Source organism: Rana temporaria, chromosome 7 (genome assembly GCF_905171775.1).
Source record: "Rana temporaria chromosome 7, aRanTem1.1, whole genome shotgun sequence".
NCBI lineage: Eukaryota > Metazoa > Chordata > Amphibia > Anura > Ranidae > Rana > Rana temporaria.
The window spans coordinates 212245326-212258880 of record NC_053495.1 but is presented as its reverse complement, the minus strand read 5'-3'; the positions used below and the strand labels follow the sequence as shown (position 1 = coordinate 212258880).

The following is a 13555-nucleotide window of genomic DNA, read 5'->3' as shown; positions in this document are numbered from 1 at the left end:
CAATACCAACCCCCCCCCCCCAATACCCCCAAACACCAACCCCTCACCAAATACCCCCGAACACCAAATACCAACCCCCCCAAAAAAAACCAACCCCCCTCCCATACCCCCAATACCAAATACCCCCCAACACCAAATACCAACCCCCAAAAAAAAACAACCCCCCCCAATACCCCCGAACACCAAATACCAACCCCCCCCCCCAAATACCAACCCCCCCCCAAAAAAACCAACCCCTCACCAAATACCCCCGAACACCAAACACCCCCAATACCAAATACCAACCCACCCCCCAATACCCCCGAACACCAAATCCCCCCCCCCATAAAACCAACCCCCCTCCCATACCCCCAATACCAAATACCCCCCAACACCAAATACCAACCCCCAAAAAAAAACAACCCCCCCCCAATACCCCCGAACACCAACCCCTCACCAAATACCCTCGGACACCAACCGCCCCAAATCACAACCCCCCAACAATGAACACCAAACACCACCCCCCCCCAATACCAAACGGCAACCCCCCCCCCCCCCCGAATACCAACCTCCAACAATAAACCCTCCGAATACAGACCACCCAATACCAACCCCCGCCAAATACCAAAAACACCAACCCCAGAGAACAACAAACCCCCCTAAATATCGACCCCCCCAATCAGTGCCGCTTATCAGAGCCCATCAGTGCCGCTTATCAGAGCCCATCAGTGCCGCTTATCAATGCAGCCCATCAGTGCCACTTATCAGAGCCCATCAGTGCTGCTTATCAGTGCCCATTAGTGCAGCCTATCAGTGTCGCTGATATCAGAGCCCATCAGTGCCACTTATCAGTGCAGCCCATCAGTGCCCAACAGTGCAGCTTATCAGTGCAGCCTATCATTGTCGCTTATCAGAGCCCATCATTGCCACTTTTCAGTGCCCATATAAGAGCCCATCAGTGCAGCCCATCAGTGCTGCTTATCAGAGCCTATTAGTGCCACTTATCAGAGCCCACGAGTGCAGCCAATCGTAGCCCATCAGTGCCGCTTATCAGAGCCCACCAGTGCCACTTATCAGAGCCCATCAGTGCAGCTTATCAGTGGCGCATATCAGTGCCGCTTATCAGTGCCCATCAGTGGCGCTTATCAGAGCCCATCAGTGGCGCCTATCAGTGCAGCTTATCAGAGCCCATCAGTGCCGCTTATCAGAGCCTATCAGTGCAGCCTATCACTGCCGCTTATCAGTGCCGCTTACCAGAGCCCATCAGTGCCGCTTATCAGTGCTGCTTATCAGTGCCGCTTACCAGAGCCCATCAGTGCCGCTTATCAGTGCTGCTTATCAGTGCCCATTAGTGCTGCGTACCAGAGCCTATTAGTGCCACTTATCATAGCCCATCTGTGCAGCCTATCAGTGCCATTTATCAGAGCCCATCCATGCTGCTTATCAGTGCCCATCAGAGCAGCGTATCAGAGCTTATCAGAGTCCATCAGTGCCGCTTTTCAGAGCCCATCAGTGCAGCCTATCAGTGCAGCTTATCAGAGCCCATCAGTGCTGCTCATCAGAGCCCATCATTGCCCATTAGTGCCGCTTACCAGAGCCTATTAGCGCCGCTTATCAGTGCTTATCAGTGCCACTTATCAGAGCCCATCAGTCCCACTTATTAGAGCCCATAAGTCCTGCTTATCAGTGCCGCTTATCTGTGCCCATCAGTGCCGCTTATCAGTGCCCATCAGTGCCCCTTATCAGTGCAGCTTATTAGAGCCCATCAGAGCCGCTTATCAGTGCCCATCAGTGCCGCTTATCAGAGCCCATCAGTGCCGCTTATCAGAGCCTATTAGTGCCGCTTATCAGTGCTGCTTATCAGAGCCCATCAGTGCCGCTTAGTGCAGCTTATTAGTGCCGCTTATCAGAGCCCACTAGTGCAGCCTATCAGTGCCGCTAATCAACACCCATCAGTGCCATTTATCGTGCCGCTTTTAGGTGCCCCTTATCTGTGCCCATCAGTGCCACTTATCATAGCCTATCTGTGCAGCCTATCAGTGCCATTTATCAGAGCCCATCCATGCAGCCTATCAGAGCCCATCTGTGCCACTTATCAGAGCCCATCAGTCCTGCTTATCAGTGCCGCTTATCCGTGCCCATCAGTGCTGCTTATCAGAGCCCATCAGTGCCTCTTATCAGAGCCCATTAGTGCCCATTAGTGCCGCTTATCAGTGCCCATCAGTGTCGCTTGTCAGAGCCCATCAGTGCCGCTTATCAGAGCCCATCAGTGCTGCTTATCAGAGCCCATCAGTTCCTCTTATCAGTGCCACTTATCAGAGCCCATCAGTGCCGCTTATAAGAGCCTATTAGTTCTGCCTATCAGTGCCACTTATCAGTGCCCATCAGTGCCGCTTGTTAGTGCCCATTAGTGCAGCTTATCAGAGCTTATCAGTGGCACCTATCAGTGCCCATCAGTGGAGCTCATCAGTCCCGCTTAGTGCAGCTTATCAGTGCCACTTATCAGAGCCCACTAGTGCAGCCTATCAGTGCCACTTATCAGAGCCCACTAGTGCAGCCTATCAGTGCCGCTAATCAACACCCATCAGTGTCATTTATCGGTGCCGCTTATTAGTGCCTATCAGTGCCGCTTTTAGGTGCCCCTTATCTGTGCCCATCAGTGCCACTTATCAGAGCTCATTAGTGCCCCTTATCAGTTCCCATCAGTGCAGCTCATTAGAGCCTATCAGTGCCACTTATCAGAGCCCATCAGTGCAGCTCATTAGAGCCTATCAGTGCCGCTTATCAGAGCCCATCAGTGCCGCTTATCAGAGCCCATCAGTGCCCATTAGTGCTGCGTACCAGAGCCTATTAGTGCCGCTTATCAGTGCCCATCTGTACAGCCTATCAGTGCCATTTATCAGAGCCCATCCATGCAGCCTATCAGTGCCCATCAGTGCAGCTTATCAGAGCTTAGCAGTGGATTGAGAGTAACTTGGTCTGAGAGCGTTTTGCAAGACAAGTAAAATGTTGTAATACATTTTTCCCTGATATACAAGCGATGTCTTGATATAATCAGGGCCGTCTTATAGCATCATGGGCCCCCGGGCAAAGTAATGCTCTGGGGCCCCTACAATGATGACAGTGCAGGTAAGTAGGTAGGAGGCAGACTGCCCCCCCTGTGTATCTATCACTCTCACTGCCATCATGGGGCCCCCAATTTCGGGGCAGCGTGGGCTCAAGGACCACTTTTGGGGGAAGTGCAGGGGCGTCCCAAGCAGCTGGGGCCCTTGGGCAGTGCCCAGGTGTGCCCCCTCATTAAGACAGCCCTGTGTATAAGAGCAGCGTCATGTCACAACTGGCCCAGATTCAAGAAGCAATTGCGCCTGTGTAACCATAGTTACACAGACGCAATTGCTTACTTGCGCCGGCGTTACGAATGCTCCTGATTCAGGAACCTCGTTACGCCGACTGCAGCCTAAGATCTGCGCGGTATAAGGCTCTTATGCCCTCATATCTTAGGCTGCATTCTTGCGATGGCCGCTAGTTGGCGTTCCCGTTGTGGTCAGCGTAGAGTATGCAAATTGCACACTAACGCTGATTCACAACGTTACGCGAGCCCTGCTTATGCAGTTTACGTCGTTTGCGTACGTCGGGTTTCGCGTAAGGCTGCACATGCTAAAAGCAGGGGCAGCCAATGCTACGTATACCCGGCGTTCCCGCGTCGCGAAATTTGAAATTTACGTAGTTTGCATAAGTGAATCGTGAATGGCGCTGGACGCCATTCACGTTCACTTTGAAGCAAATGACGTCCTTGCGACGTCATTTGCCGCAATGCACGTCGGGAAAGTTTCCAGACGGAGCATGCGCCCTACGCTCGGCACGGGAACGCGCCTAATTTAAATGATTCCCGCCCCCCTACGGGATCATTTAAATTGCACGCGCTTACGCCGGGCATTTTGCCGGAGCGCCCGCACAATTTACGGAGCTACTGCTCCGTGAATCAAGGGCAGCACAGATAATTTGCGGGGGCGCAGGGCAAAAACGGTGCCCTGCGCCTCCGTAAAAACTGCGCAAAGCTACCTGAATCTACCCCACTGAGTATAAAAGAGAAGAGAGGCTCCTCCTCTAAGTGTAGCAATATGGTTACATGTAATGAAGGGACAACATTTAGCAACTTATTGCTACACTTAGAGGCGGAGCCTCTCTTCTCTTTTATACCCTGTAACAAAAATGTTTTGATATACAAGCGCTTTGGATTACAAGCATGTTTCTGAAACGAATCATCTGAGTTTCCATTATTTCTTATGGGGAAATTTGCTTTGATATACAAGCGCTTTGGATTACAAGCATGTTTCTGAAACGAATCATCTGAGTCTCCATTATTTCTTATGGGGAAATTTGCTTTGATATACAAGCGCTTTGGATTACAAGCATGTTTCTGAAACGAATCATCTGAGTCTCCATTATTTTTTATGGGGAAATTTGCTTTGATATACAAGCGCTTTGGATTACAAGCGTGTTTCTGAAACGAATCGTCTGAGTTTCCATTATTTCTTATGGGGAAATTTGCTTTGATATACAAGCGCTTTGGATTACAAGCATGTTTCTGAAACGAATCATCAGAGTTTCCATTATTTCTTATGGGGAAATTTGCTTTGATATACAAGCGCTTTGGATTACAAGCGCGTTTCTGGAAGGAATTTTCCTCGCAGTCCGAGGATTTCCTGTGTCCTTGTGTCATCAGAGGATAACTTTTATTAGAAGTGAAGTTTCCCCTCCTCCTCCTCCCCTCCACCAACCTTTCCTGTTATTCCACACTGTGATGTCATCACCGAGTCTCTGCGCTTCTGTATGCCATGCAGGCAGATCCCGGCTGGTGGGAGGGGCCAGCATGGTCACCGATTTGTGAGAACAATAAAAGACACGAGTCTGACGGTCTACAAAGATTCTCTATTTATTGCACCATCCGGAGGAGGACAAAGCTGTAATAGGCACAAAGGTGAAATACAGAAACAGCAAAGGCTTCTGGGAGTGTGGAAGGCACGGGGGGGGCGGGGTGACTCCTCCCAGTTGGGATTAGTAGGGATCGTTGAACGGGTACATGGGGTGAGTGGCGTCTCTGGGAACCGACTTTCCGTCCACCTAAAAAAAAAACACAGAACAGATGTTAATAAGGGACCAGGGGCGGACTGACCATTTGAGCACCCGGGCACTGCCCAAGGGCCCCATGCCACTAGGGGGCCCCATGCCACTAGGGGGTCCCATGCCACTAGAGGGTCCCATGCCACTAGAGGGCCCCATGCCACTAGGGGGTCCCATGCCACTAGAGGGCCCCATGCCACTAGAGGGCCCCATGCCACTAGGGGGTCCCATGCCACTAGAGGGCCCCATGCCACTAGGGGGCCCCATGCCACTAGAGGGTCCCATGCCACTAGAGGGCCCCATGCCACTAGAGGGTCCCATGCCACTAGAGGGCCCCATGCCACTAGAGGGCCCCATGCCACTAGAGGGTCCCATGCCACTAGGGGGTCCCATGCCACTAGAGGGCCCCATGCCACTAGGGGGTCCCATGCCACTAGAGGGTCCCATGCCACTAGAGGGTCCCATGCCACTAGAGGGCCCCATGCCACTAGAGGGTCCCATGCCACTATGGGGTCCCATGCCACTAGAGGGCCCCATGCCACTAGAGGGTCCCATGCCACTATGGGGTCCCATGCCACTAGAGGGCCCCATGCCACTAGAGGGCCCCATGCCACTAGGGGGTCCCATGCCACTAGAGGGTCCCATGCCACTAGAGGGCCCCATGCCACTAGGCCAGGCTCAGTAAAACCAGAGACAGTAAGGAAAAATCAGTGTTAAAAAAAAAAAAAGAATTGTGGCCCGGATTCTGAAACAATTTACGTTGGCGTATCGATTGATACGCCGCGTAAATTCTAGCATGCGCCGGCGTATCTTTTTTCTGTATTCAGAAAGATACGCCGAAATTTGGCTAAGATACGACTGACGTAAGTCTCTTACGCCGTCGTATCTTAGTTGCATATTTACGCTGGCCGCTAGGTGGCGCTTCCGGAGATTTACATGTAAAATATGCAAATGAGCTAGATACGCCGATTCAGAAACGTACGTCCGCCGGCGCATTTTTTTACGGCGTTTACGTTAGGCTTTTTCCGGCGTAAAGTTACCCCAGCTATATGAGGCGTAGCCAATGTTAAGTATGGACGTCGGGCCAGCGTCGAATTTTGCGTCGTTTGCGTAAGTCGTTCGCGAATAGAGCTTTGCGCAAGTTACATTCACGTCGAAACCAATGAGGCTTTGCGGCGTAATTTGGAGCATGCGCACTGGGATACGTCCACGGACGGCGCATGCGCCGTTCGTAAAAAACGTAATTTACATGGGGTCCCACTGAATTATCATAAAACACGCCCACATCTTCCTATTTTGAATTAGGCGGGCTTACGCCGGCCCTCATACGCTACGGCGCCGTAACTTAGGGCGCAGGTTCTTTCTGAACACAGAACCTGCCTCACTAGGTTACAGCGGTGTATCTGAGATACACTACGCCCGCACAAAATAACGCCGGCCTTTCTGAATCCGGGCCTATAGCTGCCCCGCCTCTCCAGTACCTTTTCGGTGTGTGTATACTGTATATGTATACTGTATGTGTGTGTATATTGTGTGTCTGTGTGTATACTGTATGTGTGTGTATATTGTGTGTTTGTGTATGTATGTATACTGTATGTGTGTGTGTATATTGTGTGTCTGTGTGTGTGTGTGTATGTATGTATACTGTATGCGTGTGTGTATATTGTGTGTCTGTGTATGTATACTGTTTGTGTATGTATATTTTATGCGTGTGTGTATATTGTGTGTCTGTGTGTGTATGTATACTGTTTGTGTATGTATACTGTATGCGTGTGTGTATATTGTGTGTATGTATACTGTTTGTGTATGTATATTTTATGCGTGTGTGTATATTGTGTGTCTGTGTGTGTATGTATGTATACTGTTTGTGTATGTATACTGTATGTGTGTATATTGTGTGTCTGTGTGTGTATGTATGTATACCGTATGTGTATGTATACTGTATGCGTGTGTGTATATTGTGTGTCTGTGTGTGTCTGTATGTATACTGTATGTGTATGTATACGTGTGTGTATACTGTGTGTGTATATTGTGTGTCTGTGTGTGTATATTGTGTGTCTGTGTGTGTATGTATACTGTATGCGTGTGTGTATATTGTGTGTCTGTATACTGTGTGTGTGTGTATATTGTGTGTCTGTGTGTGTATGTATGTATACTGTATGCGTGTGTGTATACTGTGTGTGTATATTGTGTGTGTATACTGTGTGTATGTGTGTGTATACTGTGTGTATGTGTGTGTATACTGTGTGTATACTGTGTGTGTATACTGTGTGTGTATATTGTGTGTGTATATTGTGTGCGTGTGTGTGTATACTGTATGTGTTTGTGTGTATACTTAGTGACCCCATAATCCCCTATTGCCCGGGGGCCCCATAATCTCCTATTGCCCGGGGGCCCCATAATCTCCTATTGCCCGGGGGCCCCAAAATCCCCTATTGCCCGGGGGCCCCAAGATCTCCTATTGCCCGGGGGCCCCATAATCTCCTATTGCCCCGGGGGGCCCCATGAGTTGTCAGTCGGCCCCTGTAAGGGACGTTCTCATGTCACCACATTATGGATAATAAGAAACCAAAGGGTTATACTGCCACCTACAGGAGAAAAAGGGTATTTTGTGCCCCAAAGCAGCCCCGCCCCCGACATTTAGGGCATGTCTGCGACCTAACCTGGAAGCCGATTGGCTCCTCTGCAGGGTTGCACCAGATTTCTCACTCCCCAGTTTTAGTTCATCACCTCCAGAGAAACACAAAAAGGGAGGAATTGTATGCAATGTACAGAGACCACCCAGAGGGGGAGGGTTTATTCCCTGGGGGAGGGGTTTATTCCCTGCAATGTACAGAGACCACCCAGAGGGGGAGGGGTTTATTCCCTGGGGGAGGGGTTTATTCCCCGCAATGTACAGAGATCACCCAGAGGGGGAGGGGTTTATTCCCTGCAATGTACAGAGATCACCCAGAGGGGGAGGGGTTTATTCCCTAGGGGAGGGGTTTATTCCCTGCAATGTACAGAGATCACCCAGAGGGGGGAGGGGTTTATTCCCTAGGGGAGGGGTTTATTCCCTGCAATGTACAGAGATCACCCAGAGGGGGAGGGGTTTATTCCCTGCAATGTACAGAGATCACCCAGAGGGGGAGGGGTTTATTCCCTGGGGGAGGGGTTTATTCCCTGCAATGTACAGAGATCACCCAGAGGGGGAGGGGTTTATTCCCTGGGGGAGGGGTTTATTCCCTGCAATGTACAGAGATCACCCAGAGGGGGAGGGGTTTATTCCCTGGGGGGGGGGGTTATTCCCCGCAATGTACAGAGATCACCCAGAGGGGAGGGGTTTATTCCCTGGGGGAGGGGTTTATTCCCTGCAATGTACAGAGACCACCCAGAGGGGGAGGGGTTTATTCCCTGGGGGAGGGGTTTATTCCCCGCAATGTACAGAGATCACCCAGAGGGGGAGGGGTTTATTCCCCGCAATGTACAGAGATCACCCAGAGGGGGAGGGGTTTATTCCCTGGGGGAGGGGTTTATTCCCCGCAATGTACAGAGATCACCCAGAGGGGGAGGGGTTTATTCCCTGGGGGAGGGGTTTATTCCCTGCAATGTACAGAGACCACCCAGAGGGGGAGGGGTTTATTCCCCCCCAGAGGGGGAGGAGTTTATTCCCTGCAATGTACAGAGACCACCCAGAGGGGGAGGGGTTTATTCCCTGGGGGAGGGGTTTATTCCCTGCAATGTACAGAGATCACCCAGAGGGGGAGGGGTTTATTCCATGGGGGAGGGGTTTATTCCCTGCAATGTACAGAGATCACCCAGAGGGGGGGGGGGGTTTATTCACTGGGGGAGGGGTTTATTCCCGCAATGTACAGAGATCACCCAGAGGGGGAGGGGTTTATTCCCTGGGGGAGGGGTTTATTCCCGCAATGTACAGAGATCACCCAGAGGGGGAGGGGTTTATTCCCTGGGGGAGGGGTTTATTCCCTGGGAGAGGGGTTTATTCCCTGCAATGTACAGAGATCACCCAGAGGGGGAGGGGTTTATTCCCTGGGGGAGGGGTTTATTCCCGCAATGTACAGAGATCACCCAGAGGGGGAGGGGTTTATTCCCCCCAATGTACAGAGATCACCCAGAGGGAGAGGGGCTTATTCCATGGGGGAGGGGTTTATTCCATGGGGGAGGGGTTTATTCCCTGCAATGTACAGAGATCACCCAGAGGGGGAGGGGTTTATTCCCGCAATGTACAGAGATCACCCAGAGGGGGAGGGGTTTATTCCCCGCAATGTACAGAGATCACCCAGAGGGGGAGGGGTTTATTCCCTGGGGGAGGGGTTTATTCCCTGCAATGTACAGAGATCACCCAGAGGGGAGGGGTTTATTCCCTGGGGGAGGGGTTTATTCCGTGCAATGTACAGAGACCACCCAGAGGGGGAGGGGTTTATTCCCCGCAATGTACAGAGACCACCCAGAGGGGGAGGGGTTTATTCCCCGCAATGTACAGAGACCACCCAGAGGGGGAGGGGTTTATTCCCTGGGGGAGGGGTTTATTCCGTGCAATGTACAGAGACCACCCAGAGGGGGAGGGGTTTATTCCCCGCAATGTACAGAGACCACCCAGAGGGGGAGGGGTTTATTCCCTGGGGGAGGGGTTTATTCCCTGCAATGTACAGAGATCACCCAGAGGGGGAGGGGTTTATTCACTGGGGGAGGGGTTTATTCCCTGGGGGAGGGGTTTATTCCCTGCAATGTACAGAGACCACCCAGAGGGGGAGGGGTTTATTCCCTGGGGGAGGGGTTTATTCCCAGCAATGTACAGAGATCATCCAGAGGGGGAGGGGTTTATTCCCCGCAATGTACAGAGATCACCCAGAGGGGGAGGGGTTTATTCCCTGCAATGTACAGAGACCACCCAGAGGGGGAGGGGTTTATTCCCCGCAATGTACAGAGATCACCCAGAGGGGGAGGGGTTTATTCCCCGCAATGTACAGAGATCATCCAGAGGGGGAGGGGTTTATTCCCCGCAATGTACAGAGATCACCCAGAGGGGAGGGGTTTATTCCCTGCAATGTACAGAGATCATCCAGAGGGGGAGGGGTTTATTCTCTGGGGGAGGGGTTTATTCCCTGCAATGTACAGAGACCACCCAGAGGGGGAGGGGTTTATATTCTCACAACAGGAAATGAGGTGAAATCTCCCCGGCAAACAAACGTTTTGGTGGATTTCGGCCTTTAAATCAAACTCAGCTTTTAGAAGAGAATTAGACACAGCGAGAGTTTTACTTTAAAGTGCACCTGTCACACACAAGGTGTTCAGCTTTCATTTCTCTTTTTTATTACAGAATGTATGGAAATGTGTGAATGTATGAGATTTGTATCTCACCGTATTTAATGGGACGATGTATCTCCATCCTCTGTTCAGACCTCCGATCTCCTTCATCTCCTCCTCCGTCAGACAGAAATCAAACACCTGATAGAAAAGGAGAAACTTTCCATCAACAATTCCACAACCACCTCTGAAAGGCGAGTCGTCCATTTACTATTTTTCTAATTCACGAACCGATGATTTTTTTTTTTTTTTATAAATACAAAATGAATATTTATATAAAATTTCTTTTAACTTCCTGTTCCATCTCCTGAACAGGAAGTGAAGCAAAATCTACCAAACTGCACACAGGCACAAAAAAAAAAAAGATAAAAATAAAAACAAAGGCCCGGATTCAGAAAGGACTTACGAAGACGGATCTCCAGATACGCCGTCAAAATGTGCGCCGTCGTATCTATACGCGTATTCAGAAAACCAGATACGCCTGAATTTTGGCAAGATACGACTGACGTAAGTCTCCTACGCCGTCGTATCTTGGGCGCATATTTACGCTGGCCGCTAGGGGCGCTTCCGTTGATTTAGGCATTGAATATGTAAATGACTCGAGATACGCCGATTCACGAACGTACTTGCGCCCGTTGCAGTAAGATAAGCGGTTTACGTAAGGCGTAAGGTCCGGCGTAAGTTTACCCCTCATAAAGCAAGGGTAAGTCATGTTAAGGTATGGGCGCGGGAACAGCGTCATATTTTATGTTGTTTACATAAGTGGTACGTGAATGGGGCTGGGCGTAGGTTACGTTCACGTCGCATGAATGGAGCCGGCGTATCTTAGGGAGTAAATTAGACGTGATTCTGAGCATGCGCGCGCATGCGCCATTCGTCCGGCCATGCATTTACATGGGGTCACGCTTCATTGTAATACAACACACCCACTGCCTTGCTACTTTGAACGTTACGCCGGCGTAAATATGGGAGCGAGTGCTTTGTGAATACTCAGCTTGCCTCTCTATGTTACGTCGGCGTAGCGCATATGAGATACGTTACACCTATCTAAAGATGCGCCGACCTCTCTGAATCCGGGCCAAAGAGTTTTGGCTAAACCTGCACTTCTGCACTTCAAGGCTACTTTCACACACTGGGGCGGGAGTTGTAAAGCTTCCCTAGTTTTAGCCGGACTTTGGTGTTTTTAACCCCCCCCCCCAGGAGAAGAGGGGAGAGAGGTGGGAAAGGAGAGGAAGAGGAGAGAGGTGGGAAAGGAGAGGGAGAGGAGAGAGGTGGGTAAGGAGAGGGAGAGGAAGAGGAGAGAGGTAGGAGAGGAAGAGGAGAGAGGTAGGAGAGAGGTGGGAAAGGAGAGGGAGAGGAGAGAGGTGGGAGAGGAAGAGGAGAGAGGTGGGAGAGGAAGAGGAGAGAGGTGGGAGAGGAAGAGGAGAGAGGTAGGAGAGGAGAGAGGTGGGAGAGGAAGAGGAGAGAGGTGGGAGAGGAGAGGAAGAGGAGAGAGGTGAGAAAGGAGAGGGAGAGGAGAGAGGTGGGAAAGGAGAGGGAGAGGAAGAGGAGAGAGGTAGGAGAGGAAGAGGAGAGAGGTGGGTAAGGAGAGGGAGAGGAAGAGGAGAGAGGTAGGAGAGGAAGAGGAGAGAGATGGGAGAGGAGAGGAAGAGGAGAGAGGTGGGAGAGGAGAGGGAGAGGAAGAGGAGAGAGGTAGGAGAGGAAGAGGAGAGAGGTGGGTAAGGAGAGGGAGAGGAAGAGGAGAGAGGAAGAGGAGAGAGGTGGGAGAGGAGAGGGAGAGGAAGAGGAGAGAGGTAGGAGAGGAAGAGGAGAGAGGTGGGAAAAGAGAGGAAGAGGAGAGAGGTGGGAAAAGAGAGGAAGAGGAGAGAGGTGGGAAAGGAGAGGAAGAGGAGAGAGGTGGGAAAGGAGAGGAAGAGGAGAGAGGTGGGAGAGAAAGAGGAGAGAGGTGGGAGAGGAAGAGGGAGAGGAGAGAGGTGGGAAAGGAGAGGGAGAGGAAGAGGAGAGAGGTGGGAGAGGAAGAGGAGAGAGGTGGGAAAGGAGAGGAAGAGGAGAGAGGTGGGAGAGGAAGAGGGAGAGGAGAGAGGTGGGAAAGGAGAGGGAGAGGAAGAGGAGAGAGGTGGGAAAGGAGAGGAAGAGGAGGCGACATTGGTTGGGTACGCCCCGCACTCTGCACAGCGACATTGGTTGGGTATGGTATCTGTCCCGCCGTGTTACCTGCAGGTTCTGGAGGATCCTGGAGGGGGTGACACTTTTCGGAATAGTGACCACTTTCCGCTGCACCTGCCACCTGGAAAAAGATACAAAATGTTTAGTGGATCCCGAGTGACCAATGATATCGTTCTATGTGGAAACAAAATATAAAATTTCATGCATTTAAAGTGAATCTGTAGCATTTTTTTTTTTTTTTAAATATATTTATGGCGCACAACGCGCCCAGCGTGGATCATCATCAAGGCTGGGCTCACACATAGCGTCTCGTGAGCGCACTTTTTTTGTCACAAGTTTTCACGCTCCGTGCGTAGGGCGGCCTATTTATTTGGACAGAATTGTTCTACGTCCACCAGAGCAGTTCACCACAGAGCTTCACGCTTCGCTTGCCCCCTTTTGGGTGCGATTAATATTGGCGCCGCAAAGTGACACGCGTTTTATTGTGCGTTTCTTTTAGGATGAAAATTATTAGGGTTGTCCCGATACTAGTACTAGTATCGGTATCGGGACCGATACCAAGCATTTGCCCGAGTACTTGTACAGTCAGAGGTGATCAGTCCGTGTCCCCCTTAGTGTTTCCTTCTCCCTCCGTGTCCCCCCCGGTGTTTCCTTCTCCCTCCGTGTCCCCCTCAGTGTTTCCTTCTCCCTCCGTGTTCCCCTCGGTGTTTCCTTCTCCCTCCGTGTCCCCCTCCGTGTTTCCTTCTCCCTCTGTGTCCCCCTCCGTGTTTCCTTCTCCCTCCGTGTCCCCCTCCGTGTTTCCTTCTCCCTCCGTGTCCCCCTCCGTGTTTCCTTCTCCCTCCATGTCCCCCTCAAAGTTTCCTTCTCCCTCCGTGTTCCCCTCCATGTTTCCTTCTCCCTCCGTGTCCCCCTCGGTGTTTCCTTCTCCCTCCGTGTCCCCCTCGGTGTTTCCTTCTCCCTCCGTGTCCCCCTCGGTGTT

The 13555-nt window shown here is 51.2% G+C and overlaps 2 protein-coding genes across 4 annotated transcripts in view; both read right to left on the bottom strand.

The window, feature by feature from the left end:
- The window catches only part of LOC120946275 (nuclear autoantigenic sperm protein), a 26247-nt gene extending 21457 nt beyond the window's left edge, over positions 1-4790 (bottom strand). The window contains exon 1 of the mRNA XM_040361103.1: positions 4761-4790. Coding sequence (XP_040217037.1) covers positions 4761-4790 — 30 coding nt within the window. The remainder of the gene's footprint in view (positions 1-4760) is intronic.
- Positions 4791-4895: 105 nt separating this feature from the next.
- The window catches only part of AKR1A1 (aldo-keto reductase family 1 member A1), a 51389-nt gene continuing 42729 nt past the window's right edge, over positions 4896-13555 (bottom strand). For all 3 annotated transcript variants that reach the window (XM_040360972.1, XM_040360973.1, XM_040360974.1), the window contains 3 exons: positions 12625-12697; positions 10465-10551; positions 4896-5103 (listed from right to left, as the gene is read on the bottom strand). In XM_040360972.1, the coding sequence (XP_040216906.1) occupies positions 5038-5103; positions 10465-10551; positions 12625-12697 (226 nt within the window). In that variant the 3' untranslated portion in view covers positions 4896-5037. The remainder of the gene's footprint in view (positions 5104-10464; positions 10552-12624; positions 12698-13555) is intronic.